At 46.0% G+C, this 25,821-nt stretch overlaps 1 protein-coding gene across 1 annotated transcript; it reads right to left on the minus strand.

The window, feature by feature from the left end:
- Positions 1 to 1,051: 1,051 nt before the first annotated feature.
- LOC142663585 (uncharacterized) lies at positions 1,052 to 20,910 on the minus strand. The gene is made up of 6 exons (XM_075842331.1): positions 20,755 to 20,910; positions 19,843 to 19,955; positions 18,105 to 18,464; positions 13,526 to 13,677; positions 12,342 to 12,451; positions 1,052 to 1,378 (listed from the first exon to the last, which is right to left on the minus strand). The coding sequence occupies exons 1-6, from the start codon at positions 20,853 to 20,855 to the stop codon at positions 1,216 to 1,218; spliced, it is 999 nt and encodes a 332-aa protein (XP_075698446.1). The 5' UTR covers positions 20,856 to 20,910; the 3' UTR covers positions 1,052 to 1,215.
- Positions 20,911 to 25,821: the final 4,911 nt, after the last annotated feature.

A 25,821-nucleotide genomic window follows, 5' to 3' on the forward strand; every position in this document is an offset into this window, starting at 1 on the left:
GCAGGCAAATTTCTTGAAAATGGTGAGGGATTGGAATATAAAGTATATTTGCAAATTGCAGAACTTTTCATTACATGTTTATATAAAACTGGAAAACCCCTTACTATAACCCGGCAGTGGCGTACCTTCCATAGAGGCAGCGGGGCCGGCTGTGAGACGGGACTCAACACTAACTGTATCCCCGCTGTCTGTCACACAGTCATAGTGTTTACCTGCAGCCACCACTAGGAGGAGCTCATTCCATACCATTTGTTTATAACTCAAAATCCCTATGTAATTAGCTCCCCCTAGTGGGGGCTGCAAGCAGCCGGAAATAAATAATTTATCAAATCAGAAAAACAGAGTGGGGTTGTTTTATGGGACCCTATGATTTCTATAAAGGCCTCTGTCACTAGGTCCTGGTTGTCAGGCAAGGGTCAGTAGCAGCACAGAAATCCACGCTGTAGTTCCAGCCGCTCCATGCAGTATATCATTCCCACCACACCATGTCCTCACTGTCTAACCCGATATAAATTGGGGCATGATGGGTAACCCTGCGCATTGCAGACAATGTAAACACAACACTTGTATAATCTGTGATTACAAGGTTATATTACCCATATGGATTGTAACTCAGCTTTTCACAGACCCTGAACGGCATATACATCTGCATTGTTATATAGAGCTACATTTCCTCCCTACTACTGCTCTGCCTGTGTCACGTTGGTTCTGGCAGTTATATCATTTTTGCATTCATGAACCAGCAAGCTCAGGATGAGCATTGTTATAGATCGTGGCGTTTTTAAGAAGAACTTTGAAGTCGGCTCATTTACACTTCCCAATGAATGGTGATTTCTAGGCTGTTTCTAAATAAGTTTGAGAAGTTGCCTAGCAACTAGAGCTGCAGCTAGTGGGTGACTACTCTGGGTATTCATGCTCTTGTGGAGAGAGGAGTTGTCACCCACTATAACGCATTGATAACACTTCTGCCCTCTGAAATTAAGAGCATTAGGTGGATTTAAGGCGCATCAGTTTTGTAGAGTGGAAAAAAGGCCACAGGTACAATATGGTCTCCATACTGACGGTTTCCTTTTAATAAACAGAAAAAGCCTTTTTTTTTGCAAGACATTTTTTCATTTACTTATAATCAGAATTTATCCAAAGTCGGAGGTGGGTTCTTGTTCCCATTAGTCAGCCACTTTCTTTCGTGCCTCGGTTCAGGGCGGGGGTGTTGGGTTAGTTACTTAGAGTGATCCCCTTCAGAGAAAGCCGATCAGCGCGGCGCTCACAAACTCTTTTATATTTCTCGCTGCACTTGTCATCGTCCCATTTAGATACAGGAGATAAAGTAACACAATCCTCATCGCCATCATTATTTGGCTGATCTGTGTGCCAAAACCTGCAGAATAAAAAGGTCACAGGTGAGACCCTGGAAATGACACAGTAAAAGCTACGGAGTTTTACACTATAGGACAAAAGTAACGCGCCAAAATCTATATGTAATATTCAGGTTGGTTTTTTTACCGCAAATAGAACCAGGCAGTCGGATATGCTGAATTGGTGGAGACTCAAGGATTTTGATGATCTGTATTTATTGCAAGCATATCTGTTCTGGCCACCAGGTGGTGCTACAGATTTCTGTTATTAACGGATAGCCTTTAGCGCCACCTGGTGGCTAGTACAGATATAGATAATGAAGGGGAAAAAATATAACTATAAAAAGAAAAAGCCTATGACACCATAGACTATAACGTTGTACTGATTGACAATCCCTTTAAGAACTAGATTTTCTGTGTAACTGACTTTCCTAGACTCCTGAATGGCAAACATGCCTAGTTATACGTCTCCCTGCTTCCATAATGCTACATAAGCAGGTTTGCGGTTCGGGACTCTAGGAAAGCTGGGTGGCCATCTCTATGTGAGCTTTATTTGTAGCATTATTGGTTGTCATCCAGCTTTCCCGGACACAGATATAACTAAGAAATGTCAAAATATCCTCCAACTTATCCAAGGAATGAACCATCATAGGAAACCTGCCCAGTCAGGAACTCCGAGGTTTTCTTACTTTACTCCTATTCATTTCAATGGACAGAGACTGTGCATGCCCGGCCACAACTTCTTCTCCACCTGTTCTTGACATCTGTACCTTTTGAACATCATTTTACAGCTTTTATATAGAATTAATCACTGTGTACATAGGGGAGTGTCTGACAACAAGCTTGATGACTGTTTCCAATAAAAACCAGCAGAATAGTGAGTGCAGCTCTGGAGTATAATACAGGATGTAACTCAGGATCAGTACAGGATAAGTAATGTAATGTATGTACACAGTGACTCCACCAGCAGAATAGTGAGTGCAGCTCTGGAGTATAATACAGGATGTAACTCAGGATCAGTACAGGATAAGTAATGTATGTACACAGTAACTCCACCAGCAGAATAGTGAGTGCAGCTCTTGAGTATAATACAGCTTATAACTCAGGATCAGTACAAGATAAGTAATGTAATGTATGTACACAGTGACTCCACCAGCAGAATAGTGAGTGCAGCTCTGGAGTATAATACAGGATGTAACTCAGGATCAGTACAGGATAAGTAATGTAATGTATGTACACAGTGACTCCACCAGCAGAATAGTGAGTGCAGCTCTGGAGTATAATACAGGATGTAACTCAGGATCAGTACAGGATAAGTAATGTAATGTATGTACACAGTGACTCCACCAGCAGAATAGTGAGTGCAGCTCTGGAGTATAATACAGGATGTAACTCAGGATCAGTACAGGATAAGTAATGTACACAGTGACTTCACCAGCAGAATAGTGAGTGCAGCTCTGGAGTATAATACAGGATGTAACTCAGGATCAGTACAGGATAAGTAATGTAATGTATGTACACCGTGACTCCACCAGCAGAATAGTGAGTGCAGCTCTGGAGTATAATACAGGATGTAACTCAGGATCAGTACAGAATAAGTAATGTAATGTATGTTCAGTGACTGCACCAGCAGAATAGTGAGTGCAGCTCTGGAGTATAATACAGGATATAACTTAGGATCAGTATAGGATAACTAATGTAATGTATGTACACATTGACTCCACCAGCAGAATAATGAGTGCAGCTCTGGAATATAATACAGGATATAACTCAGGATCAGTACAGGATAAGTAATGTAGTGTATGTACACAGTGACTCCACCAGCAGAATAGTGAGTGCAGCTCTGGAGTATAATACAGGATGTAATTCAGGATCAGTACAGGATAAGTAATGTATGTCACAGTGACTCCCCCAGCAGAATAGTGAGTGCAGCTCTGGAGTATAATACAGGATGTAATTCAGGATCAGTACAGGATAAGTAATGTAATGTATGTACACAGTGACTCCACCAGCAGAATAGTGAGTGCAGCTCCGGAGTATAATACAGGATGTAACTCAGGATCAGTACAGGATAAGTAATGTAATGTATGTACACAGTGACTCCACCAGCAGAATAGTGAGTGCAGCTCTGGAGTATAATACAGGATGTAACTCAGGATCAGTACAGGATAAGTAATGTAATGTATGTACACAGTGACTCCACCAGCAGAATAGTCAGTGCAGCTCTGGAGTGGGTGGAGTAGGACGTGTGGAGAGAGCTGCTGAGACTTCCGTGCAGGCCTTGGATCCAGGGACTTTCCTTATCCTATCTGCCCAGGCCTCATACCATCTGCCTGGGCTTGGAAATTACCCTGAGGGGGGTTCCATCCTAGGATGGAGCCTCAGACCTCTACCTTCCGGAGCATGCCAGCGGGGGGTAGAGGGTCATCCCAGCTAGCTGGGAATATGCAAACGGTCGCGGGGGTGAGGAGATCATCTCGGGGCAAGGCTATCCTGGCTCCCCCCGTGGCTGGAACCCTGGATAAGGGTATGGAGACGCGGTCCGGCATGGTGATAGAGGTTTTGTCGTCTAGAGAAGGACCAGCACTGTCCGGACATTTGGATGACGGTCGTGTGGAGGAATGGGGACAGCTGAGGACCGGAGAGACGGTGGAGAACTTCAGCTCCCGTATGGCTATGCGGTTGGAGGAGTATCGGGACCTCAGGAAGTCGCTGCAACGGCTCCGTGCGGACTTGGCGGTCGCCAGAGGAAGGGCTGCAAAAGCCTCAGGAGGTAAGAGGTCCCGATACCGTTTTACTGTGAAATCCTTGTTGGAGGAAATAAAAGAAGTGGAAGAAAGACGTGATGAGATTGTGGCAGGCGGAGGGGTGTTTGGAGAAAAATTAAAAAACGAAGAGAGGTTTGCCGAGATGGCAGCACCTATAAAAATAGAATGTATGGAGGAAGACACAGCAAAGGAAAATGTGGTGGAGGCAATGGAGAGTGAAAATGTAAAGTCCAGAGAAGGCACAGATTCTGAGGCACCCAGGAGCAGTGAGGAGGAGGAGGGTGGACTCACAGCTGGGAGGAATCAGGAGTGTTTTGAAACTGACAGTGAGCGGCCTCCAGGATTACTCACTCAGATCCGTAATGCGGAGTCGCCGGTATCCTTCCAGGGATTTTGTTTTGGTGCGGAGTTACCCGCAGAGGAGGAAAAGGAAAAGAAAAAAAAATTTAAGAAGAAAAAAAAGGAAAAGGAAAAAAAATCTGCTAAAGGTTCATTTAAACTTGTGTATACAGCAAGATCCTCCCTGTGCTCTGAGCCAGATGAAAGTCAGGATCAGGGCGCAGGTCCCGCAAGACCCCCAACTCCAACCTCTGCAGTGGGGCTGGAGCGGGAATGCGGGGAGAGTGTTACGGGTCCGGCATTAGAACACGTGGTGGTCAAAATGGCGCCGGACGCCAACCCCTGCAAAGGGGGCGGTACTGGTGGCCTGGTGATGCCAGGGGGTGTGTCCCCGTGTCCGGTGAACGGCGAGCCCGGGAAACTGGTCTTTGATGCGAGTCAGGGGTCGGGAGAACGGGTAAACCAGAAACCGGATGTGGTGTCTGAAAGCCGGAAGTCTGTCGGTGTCGCAGTAAAGCCGTCAGACGTTCCGGACAAGGGCGGTCACAGAGGGGGCTCTCTCCGGCGCCAGAGGCTGCTCCAGTGACGTCAGTGGCTCCTTCGTCCGCATCGCTGAAAAGTGGTGTAGGCGAGAAGGGGGCTGCTGGCGTCGGGGACGACGGTGGCCACTCTCCCAAAAATGTTCCGCGCATAGAACAGATGGAGGTTAATAAGGCGGAGGGCACAGCGGGGACATCGCTTATAACATCTGGTGGCGTCCCTGCAAAGGTGCCTGATGATGCGGAGACTGTAGCAGTGTCTACCCACACAAAATGTACAGAAAAAATACTTAACATAGAACCAGGCCTGGCCAGAAGGATGACTGCAGGGGGACCTGGTGGGTTAAATAAAAAAGTTGCGGCTGTGGATGTGGAAACTGCTGGGGGTATGCAGGTGTCTGTAAATAAAGTTGCTGGAGTGTCTGCTGGTAATGGGGTGTTGAGTGCTGTGTCTGTAGGTGGTGAGGGGGTGGGTGGTGGGGATGGGGTATCAACCAGGGGCAATGGGCCTGGCGCTCCTCTTGCTGTGACATCCGGTAGGTCTTATGCTGGTGTCGCAGCGGGGGGACAGCGGGCCCACCCATCTTCATCCTCAAGGTCCGGGGACGGTAACTTGCAACAACGTCTCTTGGACGCTTTAAGAGAGGGAAAGCAAACCCTAACCATAGGGGGAGTGCAGAAGGACCTGTCTTTCTGGATAGACAGATATGGTCTAAATGCCTTCCGAGAGCAACGAGGAGATCAGTGGTCGCTCCCAACAGCCGGGCAGGCTGTAGCCAGGAGGAATGTGGTCCGTCTCCGGTGGCGCGGCAATGATGCGTGCCCTCCCAGAAAGAGGGTGGTGGAGCTGCTGCTGGGGATGGGCTTCAAGGCGAGTGACATCTTTGCCTTGATACATCCTCATGGCTCGGTCGAGTTTGACATCAGCTTTGTTCACCTAGGGGGCCTTGAGGTCTTCTGGGGGAACTACGAGCTGGTGAAGGACGAGCCTGGCTGGCGAGACTTTGCTGCACGAGCATTTTCTCGCCAAAGTGGTCCCAAGAGAGTGACCGTTCTTACCCGTAACGAGTCACTCTCTTATATTGATATCATGACCTGGTTGGGAAGGTACGGAGAGGTAGTAGAGATGCCACGGAAGAACATGGATGAGTTTGGCATCTGGTCAGGGGCCTGGACGTTCATGGTTAAATTAAAGCGTCTGGGACAGACGGTGTCCCACATACCATCGTCTGCTTTCCTGGGAAGAGATCGGATACTTGTCTTCTACCAGGGGCAGCCGAAATTGTGTCACCGGTGTGGCGACCCCTCACATTTGAGTGCAGGCTGCAAGGTGCACAAGTGTGCTCATTGTGGGGGGATTGGTCATCTAACCGCATCATGTGACCGTATTCGCGGCAACCTGTGTGGTGACTTAGGTCACCCGTTCAGTCGGTGTCCTCGCTCTGTTGTCAATGCTTGTTCCAAACCTGCAGAGGATGAGAGGAGGGAGGCCTCCGTGGGTGAGGGTGCGGGCAGGGACGTTGGGGCACAGGGGCAAGGGAAGAATGCAAAGAAGGGTCCCCCTTCTCGCCAGAGAAGGGCGGAGAAGCGAAGGAAGGAGAGGATTTGGAGGGCGCTCCAGGAAACTGGGACGACCTCTGATTCGGATCTGGATGCCCCCCCTGAAGCTGATGCCCCTGGGGAGGCCGAATTGAACGGGGAGATGAGGAGGATCCAAAGGGAGCAGAGGGCTGAGGACTCTCAGTCCTCCCACTATAAAAATGTGTGGGAGAGGAAGAGAGGACTCAGCCTACAGCAAAAGGGACACCGGGCAAAACCCAAGGGCCAAATACATCTGGCCCCGCCCTGGCCCAGGAAGGTAAATCCTGTACCCCCCTGGTGCGCTCTACTGATCGATACCATGCTCTCGTGGACATTCCAGCCTCTCATACTAAGAGGGAGGGCATGGTAGGGCACCCTAGAGTCGTTGAGCCTCCCCTGCTGCAGGGCCCGTTGCCCCCAGAGGGGGAGGTTGACCCGGTACTTGGGGATGAAGATGGGAATAGGGTGGTGAGTATGGACTCCTCAGTTTGCAAGAAGCGAGGCAAAGGAGGGGGGTCCTCATCAGATAGAGGGGGGGTGGGAAGAAGAAAGCCGTCTAACTCAAACATCCATGATGGCGGCACCCACTCCGTTGACGCTGGCATCAATTAATGTTGCCAGCATTAAGTCAGATAGGGCGAGATTTGCAGCCTTTGATTTTCTTGGCCGAGTTGAAGCCGACATTTTGTTTTTGCAGGAGACCAGGCTGTCACTTTTGGCAGACGTCGTTAAATCTAGGAGGGAGTGGCGACGCGGGCCCTCCTACTGGTCTCTTGCGGCTGAGCCCTATAGCGGAGTGGCGGTCCTTTTCACCGCACCGGTAACATGCCGACGGATGATTGAGTTAGAAATGGGGAGGTGCTTGATCTTAGATGTCCTCATGAGGGGACAGGAATTAAGATTAATCAATATATATGGACCCCAGAGCAAATGGGACCGTAAAAGTCTCTTCATGAGGATTAAGCCTTTCCTTTTTTCAGGTCGACTAGTTATCTTTGGAGGGGACTTCAATACTGTCGTGAGGCCCCGAGATAGAGGAGGTTCCGGAGATAAAAAATTGACCTATGATAGTGTAGCATTAAAAAATATAGTTAGCGATGCTCGCCTGGTGGATATCCACATCAGGCATACCCCAGGCCACTCGGGTTTCACCTATCGTAGAGGTAGTTGTAGGTCTAGGATAGACAGGTTTTTTTTGAAGGAGGAAGCCATCTCTTCACCAGTGTCCGTTGTTGAGGTGGAGTTCTCCGATCACTGTATGATTATTTTCTCTTTGAACATTGCAGAGTCCCTCCAGATGGGAAGAGGTATATGGAGGCTGAATTCTACTCTCTTGGAAGAAGCGGAGATAAGACAGGCCTTTGAGGATTTTCTTCAGAGCCAGGTACCTTTGTTGGATCTCAGTGGTACTAAGTCTGAGTGGTGGGAGTTGTTTAAAGTCCGGGTGGCAGGATTTTTCCGCAGGCTCTCGAGCCTCAGGTCCATGAGTAGGTACCACCTATATCAGGAACTGAGGAGGAAACTCGAACATCTGGTCTCAACCGGGGGTAGTGGGGAGGAGATCTCCGTGGTGAAAGCTTTGCTCAGGAGGTGTCAGTATGATAGGCACACATCTTTAGTTCTTGAGAGGGATTTCGTGAAGTACCGCTCGCCCGACCCCTACAGGAACTGTAAGATGTCAGTGAGTCGTAAGGTTGTGACAGGACTGATTGATAGTACAGGATCTCTGAAGAGATCCAAATCAGGGATCTTGGAGGTCGTCAGATCCTTCTACTCGCACCTCTTGGGGAAGCAAGATCCAAACCGAGACGAGATGTCTGCTTTCCTGGCTGAAACCATCCCTGAGCCAGGGGTAGACCCCTCTCTCGGTGTTTTGATAGACTCGATCAAGGAAGAGGAAGTGGGATTGGCGATTGATGAGCTTTTCCTCAAAAAATCGCCAGGGCCGGATGGCTTAACATCCGAGTTTTATAAGACTTTTAAAGGAACCCTAGTTCCCCTCTTGACTGAGGTGTTTAATGAGTGCCTTTCCTCGGGTACTTTGCCAATGTCAATGAGGAGGTCGGCCTTGATCGTTTTATCGAAGGGTAAAGACTCGACCCGTATTGAGAATTGGCGTCCCATAGCGCTGCTCAATACGGACAGAAAGGTTCTCGCAAAGGTGCTGTTTAATCGGCTGGTGAAGTTTGCATCCCGGCTCCTTTCGCCGGTCCAGCATTGCTCTGTTCCAGGCCGCAGCACATTTAGTGCTGTCCTCAGTGTCAGAGAGGCAGTGGAGCAGGAAAATTCTGGTCGGTGGGAGGGGTACATCCTGTCCTTGGACCAGGCCAAGGCTTTTGACCGGGTGGACCACGAGTACCTCTGGTCGGTCCTTCTGAGGTACGGCCTACCGGGGGGGTTTGTCAATTGGCTACAGACCTTATACACTGGGGCTGAGACTTTTGTGCTGGTGAACGGTTGGGTTGGAACCCCCTTTGAGGTTGGGTCTGGTGTCCGCCAGGGTTGTCCCTTGAGCCCTTTGCTATATGCGTTCGCAATTGATCCTTTTCTTAAAAGGATCGATCGTGGGCCATTGGCGGGAGTCGGGGCCAGCCTGGAGGGGCCGGAGGCCACTCAGAGGGTGGTTGCGTACGCAGACGACGTCTCCATTTTTGTCTCCTCGAGAGGGGAGGCAGAGTGGGTGATGTCGGAAGTGGAGCGTTACTCATTGGCATCTGGGTCCAAGATCAACCGGGATAAGTGCAAAAGTCTCTGGCTGGGAGGAGGAGATCCTGGTTTTGATCTCCCAGACACCCTTCCAGAGCCTCAGGGGTCTGCTAAGATCTTAGGAGTCGAATTTGGCCCGGGTGATTACCCCAAGAAGAACTGGGAGGATAGGCTGAATCTAGTTGCCCAGAAGGTCGACCAATGGAAGGGTTGGTCCTTAACCCTGAGGGAAAGGGTTCACTTGGCCAAGGCCTACCTGGTGCCCATGTTGCTTTACCTGGGCAGTGTGTGCATCTTGCCAGAACCTCTCTGGACTCGGGTCTATAGCCTGTTCTTCCAGCTGTTATGGGGGAACAGGCTCAACCTAATCAAGAGGGAGGTTACTTACCTACCAAGGACACTAGGCGGGTTAGGTATGGTTAACCCGGTGGTGTTCCTAGTGAACACCTTTGTTAAGATCAACCTGGCAAACCTCTGGCAAGAGAGGGCTCCTTGGTGGATATCCTCCTGCAGGGGGTGGTTTCGGCCTTTCTTCCAGGAATGGGAGAGAGGAGGGCAAGTGAAAGACCAGCGTACACCTCACGGACATCTCCCGGCTTATGTCACCCTGGCGCTGAAGATTGTTCGCTGGTGGGGTCTGGAGGTGTGGGAGATCAGGACCATGTCGAGAAAATTTCTTGACAGGAGGGTCCTGATGACCCACTTCCAGAAGCCCCTGGCGCTCAAAGACTGCCCAAGTAGTGACCTCGGGGTGGGATTAAAACTTTTAAATTCAGTGAGAATTCCCCAGAAGTTTTGGGATCTGGCTTGGCGTTGCTTCCATGGGAGACTGTATGTGAGGGGCAATCTAAAGTGCAGAAGCTCTGATGATCGGGATTGCCCCCGGGAGGAGTGCGGCGGAGTGCTGGAAAGCATGGAGCATTTCCTGCTTCATTGCCCCTTCAATACAGAGGTATACAAAAGGGTGGGAGCCTCCATTGGTTGGCCAGGCCTAACCAGCCTCTCCTATGCTGGGTGGGCCTATGGAGTGTTCGGAGACCTCGGTGGTAGGGACCATTGCACCTTGTTTCTAGTCAGTATAGTGGTCAGGTACTTTATGTGGAATGCACGATGTCTAGTTTCTACCCAGAAGAAAATCCTCCTAGTGGATGAGGTTGTTAGCAATATCATGGGTGACCTGGTGAAGGTGCATTCTTTGGAGGTTGGCAGATTGGGAGCATCCAAAGCCTCTCGTCTTTGGAGGGGCTTTTCCTTTTGGGTGCCTTAATGTGTCTGCCTTCATGAGAGAGGGGGAGTCGTCACCGGTGCTCAACTGGAGGTGGGGGTCTGCGTTCCGCTGAGGCACCAATAAAAAAATATAGCGATAGGGCTCGGAATAAGGGAAAGGTGAGGGTCAGCATAGGGTCAGCTTTCAATAGGGTCAAGAAAGGGCTAGTAATAGGGTAAGGAGATAGGGCAAGCGATAGGGAGGGTGCAGCGGTGGACGTGGTACCTTGGCCTCTGGGGGGGTGCTGGGGGGGGCTTTCCCTTCTCTCTATCTGGTGATGGGCTAGGTAAGCACTGGAAGATTTTTGTTTTGTTTAGGATTGAAATGGCAAGAAAAAGGTTTACAAGCGACCGAACTTGGTGCTTTCCGGTACGGTGTATTTTGTATATGGTTTGGTATTTGGACAAGTTGGTGACGTGTATTGTATTATATTGTAAAAATGTTGTTAGAATAGGGATAGACTTAAGGGGGTTAATAGATAGGTTGGGAGGGGGTCGGGGGGGGGGGTTTGCCTGACCCAGCCCCGGACTATGCAGACATGCGAGGACATGGGGCGGGGGGCTGGGCTGGGGTGTTGGGTGTGGTGGTGGGGGCCAGCATCTGGACTATGCGGACGTGAGAGGACATGAGGCGAGATGCTGGCTGGGGTGGTGGAGTTTAGGTAAGAAGGGTAAGGTTAGGGAAAGTCAGGATGTGTATAGTGTGATTAAAAAATATATATATATATAAAAAAAAAAATAAAAAAAAATTGGGATTAGTATTATTATATTTTGGATTTTTGGGGTTATTATTATTATTATTTTATTATTATTATGTTGTTGTTTTATTATTATTATCATCATTATTATGTTGTTTCTTTAGGCCCTTGGTTGACGCGGGTCGGGGGATTTTCTGTTGGTACTTTGGATTACGTTTATATGATGTTTGTATATATTCTAGTTATTGTTTAGTTTCGGATGAAGTGTAGATGTAAGTATATAAGAGTGGGGTGTATGTGGCCGGGTCTGGTATCGTTTTCTCTTCTCATATACAGAAATGTATATAAGAAAATTTGTTTATAAGAATTTGGTTGTGACTTTTTGGTTATATGGAATTAGTTATGTATTTGTTTTTCAGTTTATGTTTTGTAAATTTATATAAAATAAAGAGATACAGGATGTAACTCAGGATCAGTACAGGATAAGTAATGTAATGTATGTACACAGTGACTCCACCAGCAGAATAGTGAGTGCAGCTCTGGAGTATAATACAGGATGTAACTCAGGATCAGTACAGGATTAGTAATGTAATGTATGTACATAGTGACTTCACCAGCAGAATAGTGAATGCAGCTCTGGAGTATAATACAGGATGTAACTCAGGATCAGTACAGGATAAGTAATGTAGTGTATGTACACAGTGACTCCACCAGCAGAATAGTGAGTGCAGCTCTGGAGTATAATACAGGATGTAACTCAGGATCAGTACAGGATAAGTAATGTATGTACACAGTGACTCCACCAGCAGAATAGTGAGTGCAGCTCTGGAGTATAATACAGGATGTAACTCAGGATCAGTACAGGATAAGTAATGTAGTGTATGTACACAGTGACTCCACCAGCAGAATAGTGAATGCAGCTCTGGAGTATAATACAGGATGTAACTCAGGATCAGTACAGGATAAGTAATGTAACGTATTTTACAAAGTGGCTTTTTCTGTTAGCTATATTGTTTATATATATATATATTAATAATTAATATTTCCTCTTTAAATCCTTATTAGTTAGAAGACGACAAGTGTTATCACCATGTTGTAGATTCATACGGTGTCCCGTCCACCCAGCGCCAGTTCCCTTCTCTGTGATGGTCCGAGAGGCCGATCCACGTTGTCTCATTCACCAAACCCTCCAGGAAATTCTGGACGAGAGATGCAGGATATTAATGAGGTGCTGACATTTATAGACATGATGGCATAATGCGCCCATAGGTGACATAGAACGACCAGACTCCCTGTGATGGGTATGAGCCGCCACTATAGGATCACGGGTCTTGGACATTGGTGGTTAGGGGCAGCTAATATGAAGATATGCCGGAGGCCCCCAGTGATGAGACTTGCATTATTCAGCCCCCTGCACCCATATTACTAGGTAACAGGTGGTTGGGGGTTAAGGTCTCTAGGAAAGCTGGGTGACTACCTCTGTGGGAGTGTAATGGCGGCTGTACTGGTTGTCACCCAACTTTTCTAAGAAATGATATAAGAAGAAAAAAATGTCTGGAAAAGAATTCTGAACAACTTGACAAGAACGACCCAAGGGGAACAATTGTTAATATCAAATGGTACATAGTGTAGGTGCCAGGACAAGGGGGTGAAGGGGCTGTATGTCTGACACTGTTATAAGGGCACTGTAGCTGGCAATCTATGGAGGCACTGTGTCTAGTTCTGTTAATTGTGTCTAGCTCTATTATGGGGGCACTATACTTGGCACTGTTGTGAGGGCTCAGTGTAATGTATTCGTATGGGAGCACTATGGCTGTTACTCTTATGGGGCACTGTCTTAGGCACTGTTGTGTGGGCACTGTGTCTGGCTCTCATTATTACACTGGTAGTTTTTTGGTGACACTTTGTCTGGCACTGTTATGGGAGCAATGGATCACTACAGCTGGCAGCTCTATGGAGGCATTATCTCTAGCACTGTGATGCGGGCACAGTGTCTGTCACTGTTATGGGGGCACACTGTGTCTGGCACTCTTATTGTTACATTAGTAGTTTAATGGGGGTACTGTGACTGATACACTTATGGGGGAACTGTATCTGGCACTGTTATGGGGGCACTATGTCTGGCACTCTTAATTTGACACTGGTAGATTTATGGGAGCACAGCATCTGGCACTGTTGTGGGAGCACTATAGCTGGCACTCTTATGGGGGTACTATCTCTGGCAGGTTGGTCTTGGGCACCATAAGAGCTTGTCTTGTCCCTGCATATTATACCTGTTCATCCTCATCATTGATCACAGCCAGGTACCCGCCCCGCATCCTGCACCACGACCGACTCTCGTCCCAATTTCCAGCGTCTCCTGACAGCAGGTAGCAGGACAGCTCAAAGATCCTCCACCCCAGGGGGCAAAAGGGACACAAAATGTCTGTAAATAAAAAAAAAATATATAAAAAAGTGAGACCTAAATGAAAGAGTTCAGCCGAGGAGATCCACCCCCCCCCCCCCCCATGACACCAATCCTCCGATAGTTCTCACTGTCAGGATCCTACTTGTTAAAGGGCCAGACACTGCAAAATGCCTGCAACTATAGGAATGATCTCCTTGTGGTAACTCGTCCGGTTCATTGGAAATATCATTCTTGTTCCTGCTGCTCACGTCTTACAGCTCAGTACATAGCGCTTATCTGTAGACTTTCATTGGTCAGTTGTGGCGGACGTTTTTAAAAAACTTTCAACAGGAAGTGCAGCCATAAAAGAAATCTAAATATGAAACTTCTGCTCATTTACAAATATTTGGTCATTTTTACAATTTAGATGGTAAAAAACAAAAAACCTTGTGTACTTAAAGGGGGTTACACCATAAAGACAGACCCTTCTTAAAAAAAAGCCGGCGCGGCAATCAGGGCGAAGCTGCGCTTAGGGCCGGGTCCATCAGTGCGGGAGCTGCTATAACAGGTCGGCTCTCCGTTCTGGCACCAGGACCCCCCTGTAGTATTGCATACGGACAGGGATTGTAGCCGCGAGACACCCCTATAAACCTGGGCCGACATAAGCACCAGACAAACCTGGACAGATGCCAGGGCCCAATGGGCTTGGAGGGGCTCATGGTGGTCTGGGTAACCATGCTCTATGCTTGTCAAGCAAAAGGTGGGGTAGACAAGGGTGAAGGGTAAATCAAATCTGTATCGGTAACCGGTTTGATATTGGAAAACTGCGCAAAAGTTATCAAACGGCCCAGGGAAAAAAAAATCACAGGTTACACCTATATCTATGTGTATATTGCCCACAGGAACTGCTGACAGTAACACCTGGTAGTCATACTGGTAATTGCGAGCAGTAATAATGATGATACCTGGCCCCTGGACCACTAATAATAATGATACCCGGCTCCTGGGCCACTAATAATAATGATACCCTGCTCCTGGGCCACTAATAATAATAATGATGATACCTGGCTCCTGGGCCACTAATAATGATGATACCTGGCTCCTGGACCACTAATAATAATGATACCTGGCTCCTGGACCACTAATAATAATGATACCTGGCCCCTGGACCACTAATAATAATGATACCTGGCTCCTGGACTACTAATAATAATAATACCCGGCTCCTGGGCCACTAATAATAATGATACCTGGCCCCTGGACCACTAATAATAATGATACCTGGCCCCTGGACCACTAATAATAATGATACCCGGCTCCTGGGCCACTAATAATAATGATACCCGGCTCCTGGACTACTAATAATAATGATACCCGGCTCCTGGACTACTAATAATAATGATACCCGGCTCCTGGGCCACTAATAATAATGATACCTGGCTCCTGGACTACTAATAATAATGATACCTGGCTCCTAGGCCACTAATAATAATGATACCTGGCTCCTGGACTACTAATAATAATGATACCCGGCTCCTGGACTACTAATAATAATGATACCCGGCTCCTGGGCCACTAATAATAATGATACCCGGCTCCTGGACTACTAATAATAATGATACCCGGCTCCTGGGCCACTAATAATAAGGATACCCGGCTCCTGGACCACTAATAATAATGATACCCGGCTCCTGGGTCACTAATAATAATGATACCTGGCTCCTGGGCCACTAATAATAATGATACCTGGCACCTGGGCCACTAGTAATAATTATACCTGGCTCCTGGGCCACTAATAATAATGATACCCGGCTCCTGGGCCACTAATAATAATGATACCCGGCTCCTGGGCCACTAATAATAAGGATACCCGGCTCCTGGACCACTAATAATATTGATACCCGGCTCCTGGGCCACTAATAATAATGATACCCGACTCCTGGACTACTAATAATAATGATACCCGGCTCCTGGACTACTAATAATAATGATACCCGGCTCCTGGGCCACTAATAATGATGATACCCGGCTCCTAGGCCACTAATAATAATGATACCTGGCTCCTGGGCCACTAATAATAAATTATACCCGGCTCCTGGACTACTAATAATAATGATACCTGGCTCCTGAACCACTAGTAATAATGATACCTGGCTCCTAGGCCACTAATAATAATTATACCTGGCTCCTGGGCCACTAATAATAATGATACCTGGCACCTGGGCCACTAATAATAATGATACCTGGCTCCTGAACCACTAATAATAATGATACCTGGCTCCTGGGCCACTAATAATAATGATACCCGGCACCTGGGCCACTAATAATAATGATACTCGGCTCCTGGGCCACTAATAATAATGATACCCGGCTCCTGGACCACTAATAATAATGATACCTGGCTCCTGGACCACTAATAATAATGATACCTGGCTCCTGGGCCACTAATAATAATGATACTCTGCTCCTGGGCCACTAATAATAATGATACCCGGCTCCTGGGCCACTAATAATAATGATACCTGGCTCCTGAACCACTAATAATAATGATACCTGGCTCCTGAACCACTAATAATAATGATACCTGGCTCCTGGGCCACTAATAATAATGATACCCGGCACCTGGGCCACTAATAATAATGATACCCGGCTCCTGGGCCACTAATAATAATGATACCCGGCTCCTGGACCACTAATAATAATGATACCTGGCTCCTGGACCACTAATAATAATGATACCTGGCTCCTGGGCCACTAATAATAATGATACCCGGCTCCTGGGCCACTAATAATAATGATACCCGGCTCCTGGGCCACTAATAATAAGGATACCCGGCTCCTGGACCACTAATAATAATGATACCCGGCTCCTGGGTCACTAATAATAATGATACCTGGCACCTGGGCCACTAGTAATAATTATACCTGGCTCCTGGGCCACTAATAATAATGATACCTGGCTCCTGGGCCACTAGTAATAATGATACCCGACTCCTGGGCCACTAATAATAATGATACCCGGCTCCTGGGCCACTAATAATAATGATACCTGGCTCCTGGGCCACTAATAATATTGATACCCGGCTCCTGGGCCACTAATAATAATGATACCTGGCTCCTGGGCCACTAATAATAATGATACCTGGCTCCTGGGTCACTAATAATAATGATACCTGGCACCTGGGCCACTAATAATAATGATACCTGGCTCCTGGGCCACTAATAATAATGATACCTGGCACCTGGGCCACTAATAATAATGATACCCGGCTCCTGGGCCACTAATAATAATGATACCCGGCTCCTGGGCCACTAATAATAATGATACCCGGCTCCTGGACCACTAATAATAATGATACCTGGCTCCTGGACCACTAATAATAATGATACCTGGCTCCTGGGCCACTAATAATAATGATACTCTGCTCCTGGGCCACTAATAATAATGATACCCGGCTCCTGGGCCACTAATAATAATGATACCTGGCTCCTGAACCACTAATAATAATGATACCTGGCTCCTGAACCACTAATAATAATGATACCTGGCTCCTGGGCCACTAATAATAATGATACCCGGCACCTGGGCCACTAATAATAATGATACCCGGCTCCTGGGCCACTAATAATAATGATACCCGGCTCCTGGACCACTAATAATAATGATACCTGGCTCCTGGGCCACTAATAATAATGATACCCGGCTCCTGGGCCACTAATAATAATGATACCCGGCTCCTGGGCCACTAATAATAAGGATACCCGGCTCCTGGACCACTAATAATAATGATACCCGGCTCCTGGGTCACTAATAATAATGATACCTGGCTCCTGGGCCACTAATAATAATGATACCTGGCACCTGGGCCACTAGTAATAATTATACCTGGCTCCTGGGCCACTAATAATAATGATACCTGGCTCCTGGGCCACTAGTAATAATGATACCCGACTCCTGGGCCACTAATAATAATGATACCCGGCTCCTGGGCCACTAATAATAATGATACCTGGCTCCTGGGCCACTAATAATATTGATACCCGGCTCCTGGGCCACTAATAATAATGATACCTGGCTCCTGGGCCACTAATAATAATGATATCTGGCTCCTGGGCCACTAATAATAATGATACCTGGCACCTGGGCCACTAATAATAATGATACCTGGCTCCTGGGCCACTAATAATAATGATACCTGGCACCTGGGCCACTAATAATAATGATACCCGGCTCCTGGGCCACTAATAATAATGATACCTGGCTCCTGGGCCACTAATAATAATGATACCTGGCTCCTGGGCCACTGATAATAATGATACCCGGCTCCTGGGCCACTAATAATGATACCTGGCTCCTGGGCCACTAATAATGATACCTGGCTCCTGGGCCACTAATTATAATGATACCTGCCTCCTGGGCCACTAATAATAATGATACCCGGCTCCTGGGCCACTAATAATGATACCTGGCTCCTGGGCGGTAGCCATACAGTTCATCAGCAAGTTACTGGTCCAGGGGATGAGAATGTTCTTCTTCCTCAAGGATCCGTACTGTTCTTGAAGCTTACTCAGGTTGCTGCGTACATCTTGGCGCTGCTGCTCTATTACCTGCAGGTCCTTTTGGCGCTGGGTCTGGTTATACGACAGTTGGGGTAATATGGTTTCCTGCAATGAGCGGTATTCTCGCTGTAAGGAGGACAGATTCTTTTGCATCCAATATCCGTGTTCTTGCGCCATTTCCAACTCAGCCAGCCAATGGCTGTTGTTTACGCGTAGTGTCTCCGCCTCCTCCTCAGCACTGCGTAGATTAGACCTCACCTGCAAATCTGATGAATATATATAGAAACATAATTTAAATATATTTAGAGCGTGACCGGCATTAATATTACATTTGCCATGCAGATATGTGCAAGCTAATTAAAGAAGGTTAATGGAGGCTGAAGGCAGCTGTAATATATTGTCACTTATATGTTAGTTCATTTTTACTGTATTCCTACCTGGAAACCATCATCAAGTAGGTTAGTTGCTGTTGATGGATCTTATTTTTTTAATTTTATTTTGTATCCTGATTACGACTTGTGTAAATATCCAGCTGATAACAAAATCCAAACAAACTACCATGACGCGCCTCTTCTAGTCCACCACACTGAGTTCGACTGGCTCCCTATTCGATATTTACAATGGAAAGCTTTTAGTCTTTTCTGGAGTTTCCCTTTAATATATGACGGCCTACTACATGCATTGAATTGATTCGTGAGACCCACAGCCCATAAACAGAAGGACACCCTTTGGCTCTCAAAATACTAAATAGAGACAAATGAGTATAGCAGATCTGTCAACAGCAGCTTGTTAATGGTTTCCTTAAAGCAAAAGTATTTTTTACATTATACAGAAAAAGAGAATTGTCCTGTTTCTCCTTTATCTGTGGCTCTTGTCTGTATAATCAGATGTTGGCACCTGTATCCAGGACTGTATTAGAAGGGACCACAGCGGGTATCTGCATACCTCCAAATGCCCGTTTTTCAGTGGATTGTCCCACGTACAGATCACAACAGGGATGGGGCTTATGCAAATTTGCATAAAAGTTGGCGGTCTCAAGGTGTTTTATGGGCGTTCCCAGATAGATGGGGGTGGGGCTTACAAGTGTCCTGCAAAAGGGGATACAAATGTTGGGAGGTATAGGGCATATGTTAAGGCATGCCCAGTGTTTCATGAAATGTGATAGTTGGCATCACAGGGATCACCAAGTGGCTGGCATTGTTATGGAGACACTGTGGCTGGCACTAATATAAGGATACCCCCCAATCATCTCGTTTTTCATGGGATTGTCCCTTGAGCAGGTATTGGCAAATTTGCATAAAAATAAGGCGTTCTCAGGATGTGTTGTGGGCATTCCTGGGTGATTGGGTGGTGGGGGCTTACAAGTGTCCCGCTAATGGGGATGGACATGCTAGTTGGTGTGATATTAGCGGTGTTGCTCTAGTGGCAATGTGGCTCACACTGTTATGGTGGCATTGTGGTTGGCATATTTTGGTGGCTGACATTCTGCAGCAACGTCCCGGATCGTAGATAACTCCAATGGCCCGGATCGTAGATATCTCCGATCCCAGCTCTTTAACCCATTAGATTAGGGTGTCGAGGGCCTGCCATGGCCATATACCTAATAGACTGCCCGTCAGTGCACAGAGTGTAAATAGAACTTACAATAAGACAGCAGGGCGGCTGTGAGCGTGAGGAGGGCGACAACCAGGAAAACTGATCCAGCCAAAAACCACCGGGGGAAGGAAAATCCCAAGTTCTTCTCGGATGTGCAGCTCCTGTGAAACATCAGAACAAATACAGAATCCAAGTCTCTGCAGTAATACCTGCGCTCAGGTGTCCTGTACCTATAGAGGTGACACCTGTATGTATATGAATAACATACAGTCATACAGCGCCGCCAGCGGTTATACTATGCTGACGTACTCTGCAGATTATCCAGGGTCACCCAAAATGCAGGCAGGGCAGCCGCCACTAGGGGGAGATAGCTATATATGTATTTATATGGTTCCTATTGACTTCAATGGGGGCTGTATAAATATGTAGGTTCTGAGCGCCCCCTATTGCCAGCTGCTGGAAGTATTGTTAATTTGGGGCAATATTATTTACGAGGGGCAGTTTGCTGGTGCTGTGGGGGTGTGGCCTGTACTTATGGGTGGAGTTTACGTAGAAAAGGGCACCACGTCTCAAGCGTCAGTGGATGATAATAAATTGGCACCAATATTATATCTACAGGTATTATCTCCTTATAAAATCAATCCCCCCTCCAAAAAAAAATAATAATAATATAGAGTCGTCCTCTGGTGTGAAGTGTTATAATATTCTATTGTCATTTCTTAGTTATGTTGATCTACTATAGCAGACATGTAAATCTAATGTCACCCCACCGCTGCTCCCTCTATTGTACTACCTGTGTGTCAGTCCTCACTGTAGTTCTGGCATTCTATTCATGAACCAGGAGGCTTAGTATGAATAATGCTATACATAATGAGTATTTATTTTTTTATGCCTCATCTGTGGCTGCAACCTATGGGGCCCCTGATGGGTTAATGTTGATATCTCCATGTTCACACTCACGGATCTTCGTTGACGTTCTCCACATCGTCCATTCTCAGTGTCGCTTGTCTTTGAGGTCCATGGTTCTGGAACATGAGATCTGCATACACAGCTCCGTCCATCTTTAAATCAATCTCTGGCTTCTCTAGTTCTATGTGGATCTCATAAAGGCGTCTTCAATCTTATTTTATACCCCCTCCCCGTCCTTGTCATTCCATTGTGACTACATTGTTGCTGCTGGATAATCACCAGATTGCAGAATATATGGAGAATTTTATGTTTAGGCAGAATAGTTATTATATGCGGATGTAGCAGAGCTGAGTTTGTTATTTAGCCTTTTCTTTATTGCAACAGGATTACGGTCCGATCTATGATATTTCACAGGGCGATATTGGCCTACCTGCAGTCCTATGTATAAACAAAAGGTAACAAATCACGATACTATTATGAGTTGAACCAAATGACAAACCCAGCTCTGCTACATCTATTGTATCAGTCACAGCTGCATATGTCATATAGATAAAGTAGTCAACTGCTCAAAGTAGAAGTTGTGTTTGTGGGGATGGGGGGTTTAATGAGCGCACAGGATAATTTACAGTATTCCTATATAGTGACAACAATCTACATGACCCTTCAGGGTATTTGACCGGTCGTGTTCTCATATATGGCTGCCCGGTTATGTATACTCCATGACAGATACTAAACATTAACTCAATATAACCCGATTTGCTATGCATATAATATATTGTCCCCTGTTATCAGCCATTTAAGCTGGAGAGACTGACTGTAGTGTTCTTTCATTAAGGACATCATTGGACATCATTTTACAGTTTATATTAATCTACATACAAAATTGAGTAACATGAGCTGAGTTACATCCTCTATTATATTCCAGAGCTGCATTCATAATTCTACAGGCTTCTGAGCTGAAATCTCCCAGCATCCTCTGCTTGAGTGTAATGTATAAACAGTGCACAGTGACTCCACCAGCAGAATAGTGAGTGCAGCTCTGGAGTATAATACAGGGTGTAACTCAGGATCAGTACAGGATAAGTAATGTAATACAGTGGAGGAAATAAGTATTTGATCCCTTGCTGATTTTGTAAGTTTGCCCACTGTCAAAGTCATGAGCAGTCTAGAATTTTTAGGCTAGGTTAATTTTACCAGTGAGAGACAGTGGCGGATTATCATATGGGCGATTCGGGCGGCCGCCCGGGGCCCGAGGCTCCCAGGGGGCCCATGGCAGCCCGAACCGCACATCATCTTGCAAAGTTACTTATTCAGCGCGCTAGCGCTGCTAACTAACGAAGATGAGGGGAGGAGCAGGGAATTGGCCGGGAAAGGGGTAGGACACGCCTCCCTGACAAGTGCGGGCCGCCGCCATTGAGTAACAGAACAGCGAGGGACGGCTGTTCTGTTACTCCGAATCTGCAAGACGGTCGGTCACCGGCGCTGAGGTCAGTACAGCAGGCTTATCCTCCTTCCCAACTGGTTCCCGACCGCTGGCTGTATTTTTACGGCCAGCGGTCAGGGACGGGTCCTTAAAACCCGAGCCATAGACTTTCTACGGCTCGGGTTTTAACTTGCTGCCCGCGCGATCGGGTCTCCGGCTGTCAGTGACTGCCGGGGACCCTGAGGAAAAGACAGAAGCAGCTTTCGCTGCTTCTGTCTTCTCCGATGTCTTCTTACACAGCGTTCAATGAACGCTGTGTATAGGAATAGAGACAGCAGCAGCGGCGCTGTCTCTATTCCTCCCGGTGATCATGTGACTGTTCACATGATCGCCGGGTGCCGTTAGTGGCAGGCTGCTGCTGGGTCTAACTAGACCCAGCACAGCCCTATTAGTGACAATCGTCACTATGAGAGGGCTGATTTCCCCTGTAACTGGGGCTGCCGTGCAACTCCAGTTACAGGGGAAAAACATGGTGTAAAAGAAAGAAAAAATATATATAAAGTTCCCCAAAGGTCTTTTTTGACCTTTGAGGAACAGACCACAGTAATAAAAAAATAGGAAAGTAAAGTGCAAAAAAAATGAAATAATAAATACACATAAAATACCCACCCCAATAAAAACCGTCCGTCCCCCCCGCCAATCATTGTTGTAACGCTAGCGCTGACCCAATTACCCTAATATAGACATGTAATATATTAACATTTACGGTAAACAATGACGATTACAAATAAAAGGTCTATTTTAGGGTAAAACTATGTTATTACCAAAAAAAATAGCTGAAACGTAAAAAAGCTTATTTTTTTACTATTATTTTCAAACTTTATGAATAAAAATTCTAAAATAGCAAAAAAGGTGTGTATAAAAACGCTAAAAAAAAAGAAACATGCATTGTCTACGGAAAAAACGTCGCAAAAATCACGTCGTTTTTATTTATTTTTTATAAAAATGTGTGTTTGGTGCAACTTTGTAATTACGTTTTATTAAAAAATATTTTCACTTTTTGAGAAACAGCTGCTTTGTATCCTGTATCCGTCAGGTCAGCAGGACTGACGGGATCAGTGAAACGGGCCCTGCGCTAAATTATAATCTTAGATGTGATAGATTTGAGGTGGATCCTGCGTGTCACTGATCCCGTCAGTCCTGCTGACCTGACGGATACAGGATACAAAGCAGCTGTATCTCAAAAAGTGAAAATATTTTTTAATAAAACGTAATTACAAAGTTGCACCAAACACACATTTTTATAAAAAATAAATAAAAACGACGTGATTTTTGCGACGTTTTTTCCGTAGACAATGCAGGGTTAGTTTTTTATCGTTTTTATACACACCTTTTTTGCTATTTTACAATTTTTATTCATAAAGTTTATCTATATGGGGCTGTGTGTAACGCTCTCTACGGGGAGGATGTGTGATATATAGAGGGGGCTGTGTATGGCGATATCTATGGGGGTGTGTAATATCTACAGGGGCTGTGTGTGGCACTATGTACAGGGGGCTGTGTGTATGTGGTGTTTTACAGTGTGTGGTATTATATTCAGGCGCGCAGTGTTTGGTGCTATTATATTTAGGGGCACAGTATGTGGCACCATGATAACTTTATTTTCGTTTATAGGTGTGGAAATGTTGGAAAAGTGAGGAGACGTCTGAGTGGCAAATTCTGCAGAAATGAGTCATGGCCGGGAGAAGTCGTCATGAGCGCTGGACCGGATGGAGAAGAAAAGAGGAAAAAAACTACTAGAATCTGAGACGTCGTCACCTGTGAGTCACTAGATTTATAGAGAATCTGTCACCTCTCCTGACATGTTTATTATAGGAATCCTTGTATTTCACAAAAAGTCTTTCTGCAGTCCAGGACTGATAGACAATTCCCCTTGTCAGGAGGTTGTGTCCCTGCACAGTGTGATACTGTCAGTATGTAGGGACACAGCCCTGTGACAAGGGAAATCGTAACACTGTTAATGCTTGCCCAAAAAAGTAGTGTCAAAAATAGTTACGGCGCGGCAGGGCGGCGGTGAGGAAGGGGGGCCCAAGTTTGGGTAACAGCCCAGGGCCCATGGTCTACTTAATCCGCCACTGGTGAGAGATAGATTATATTTAAAAAAAACCCAGAAAATCACATTGTCAAAATGATCTCTATTTATTTGCATTGTGCACAGAGAAATAAGTATGTGACCCCCTATCAACCATTAAGAGTTCAGCCTCCTCCAGACCAGTTACACGCTCCAAATCAACTTGGTGCCTGCTTTATAGACAGCTCTTACATGGTCACCTGTGTGATCGCAATTTGAGTCACGTTACGCCTTGATCTCCATGCAGGTTCAAATCAGGTGGGGGGGGGCGAGCTCGGAGAAGCAACAGATACACTGAGACGTTTCTCAAAGTAAAAATCCTTCTGACTTTATTTAACTGTAGTGGTCGCTTTTATAGCGTCAGAACAAAAAACATTCCATAACATATGAGTCATCTGTATATTCAATCCTTACATCCTTCTTTCCCATTGGTGGAACACAAGGTATTCCCTTAGGTTTCCTTTTATGCTTAGGGGGGTTGGTCAAGTGATTGACCGCCATCTGTTTGCAATTTCAATGGACAGCAGAGCAGCTGCAAACTATTTCCTCTCTTAACCTTTCTAAAATACCCATTCTATTGTAACACATGTTCTCCTCTATAACATTTCACTCCTTGGGGCCCCAGATACATTATACATATATTTATTCCATAACAATCCCTCCTTTTGTGATTTTACCAACACCTAAATTCCAATGCTACTTCTATCTCCTGATAGCAAGGCTTCGATCCATTTCTTCACTTGATTCACACAGGTATGTAGGTGGGGTAATCTCACAACACTCTTTCATCATAATGTATAGGCCTCTGATTGAATGCTTCCCTTATTTTGCGAAATGTATAACAATTGAAACATGTAAGCAATATAAACAATATTATGAAACATATCAAGGGTTGGAATAACACATGCAGTATCTTAGTGGCAGTGGGGGAAAATCCTGTAAATATGTCATACCAGTGATGGGCACTGGCATCTTTTATTGCTGACGATAAATTTATTACTTCCCTAGCTGCTATTGTAGCCAATATTTTCACTTTACTTAGAGTTACATTATGGGCTGCTATCAATTTCTTTACGTCTTTAGACTTTTGTAACACTTGTTTTAACTCTTCCAGTGGCAAACTAAAATTTCCATAGGGCAAAGGTTCAGGTACCCATACAGTGGACATTATTTCTTCTAAAGTAGGCAGGAACACTATAGTTTGGTTCCCCCAAGTCAAATGCGTCACATTGTATAGACATCCTGAAAATGGTCCTATGAGATTAAACTGGCTGAGGGTCTGCTTGTCGTTAGTTATTAAGCATACATGCTGTGGACCTACTTCAATATAAACCTGTAGGTTAGCTTCTGGGATTATAGTGAGTGCGCATACATTATCCTGGTGCTGCATTAGACAGGGTTCATATATCCCTGACTGCTCATTACATACATATCCTTGCTCTGTTAATTGGCACAAATCTATATTCCTGGTCTTATTTTGAGAATCTATGTGTGTTCCTTTCATTTCCAGGATACAATATTGTCCTAATAATGTCACCGGATCAATCATTACCATTGGCATAAC

The sequence above is a fragment of the Rhinoderma darwinii genome, chromosome 11 (genome assembly GCF_050947455.1).
Source record: "Rhinoderma darwinii isolate aRhiDar2 chromosome 11, aRhiDar2.hap1, whole genome shotgun sequence".
Lineage (NCBI taxonomy): Eukaryota > Metazoa > Chordata > Amphibia > Anura > Rhinodermatidae > Rhinoderma > Rhinoderma darwinii.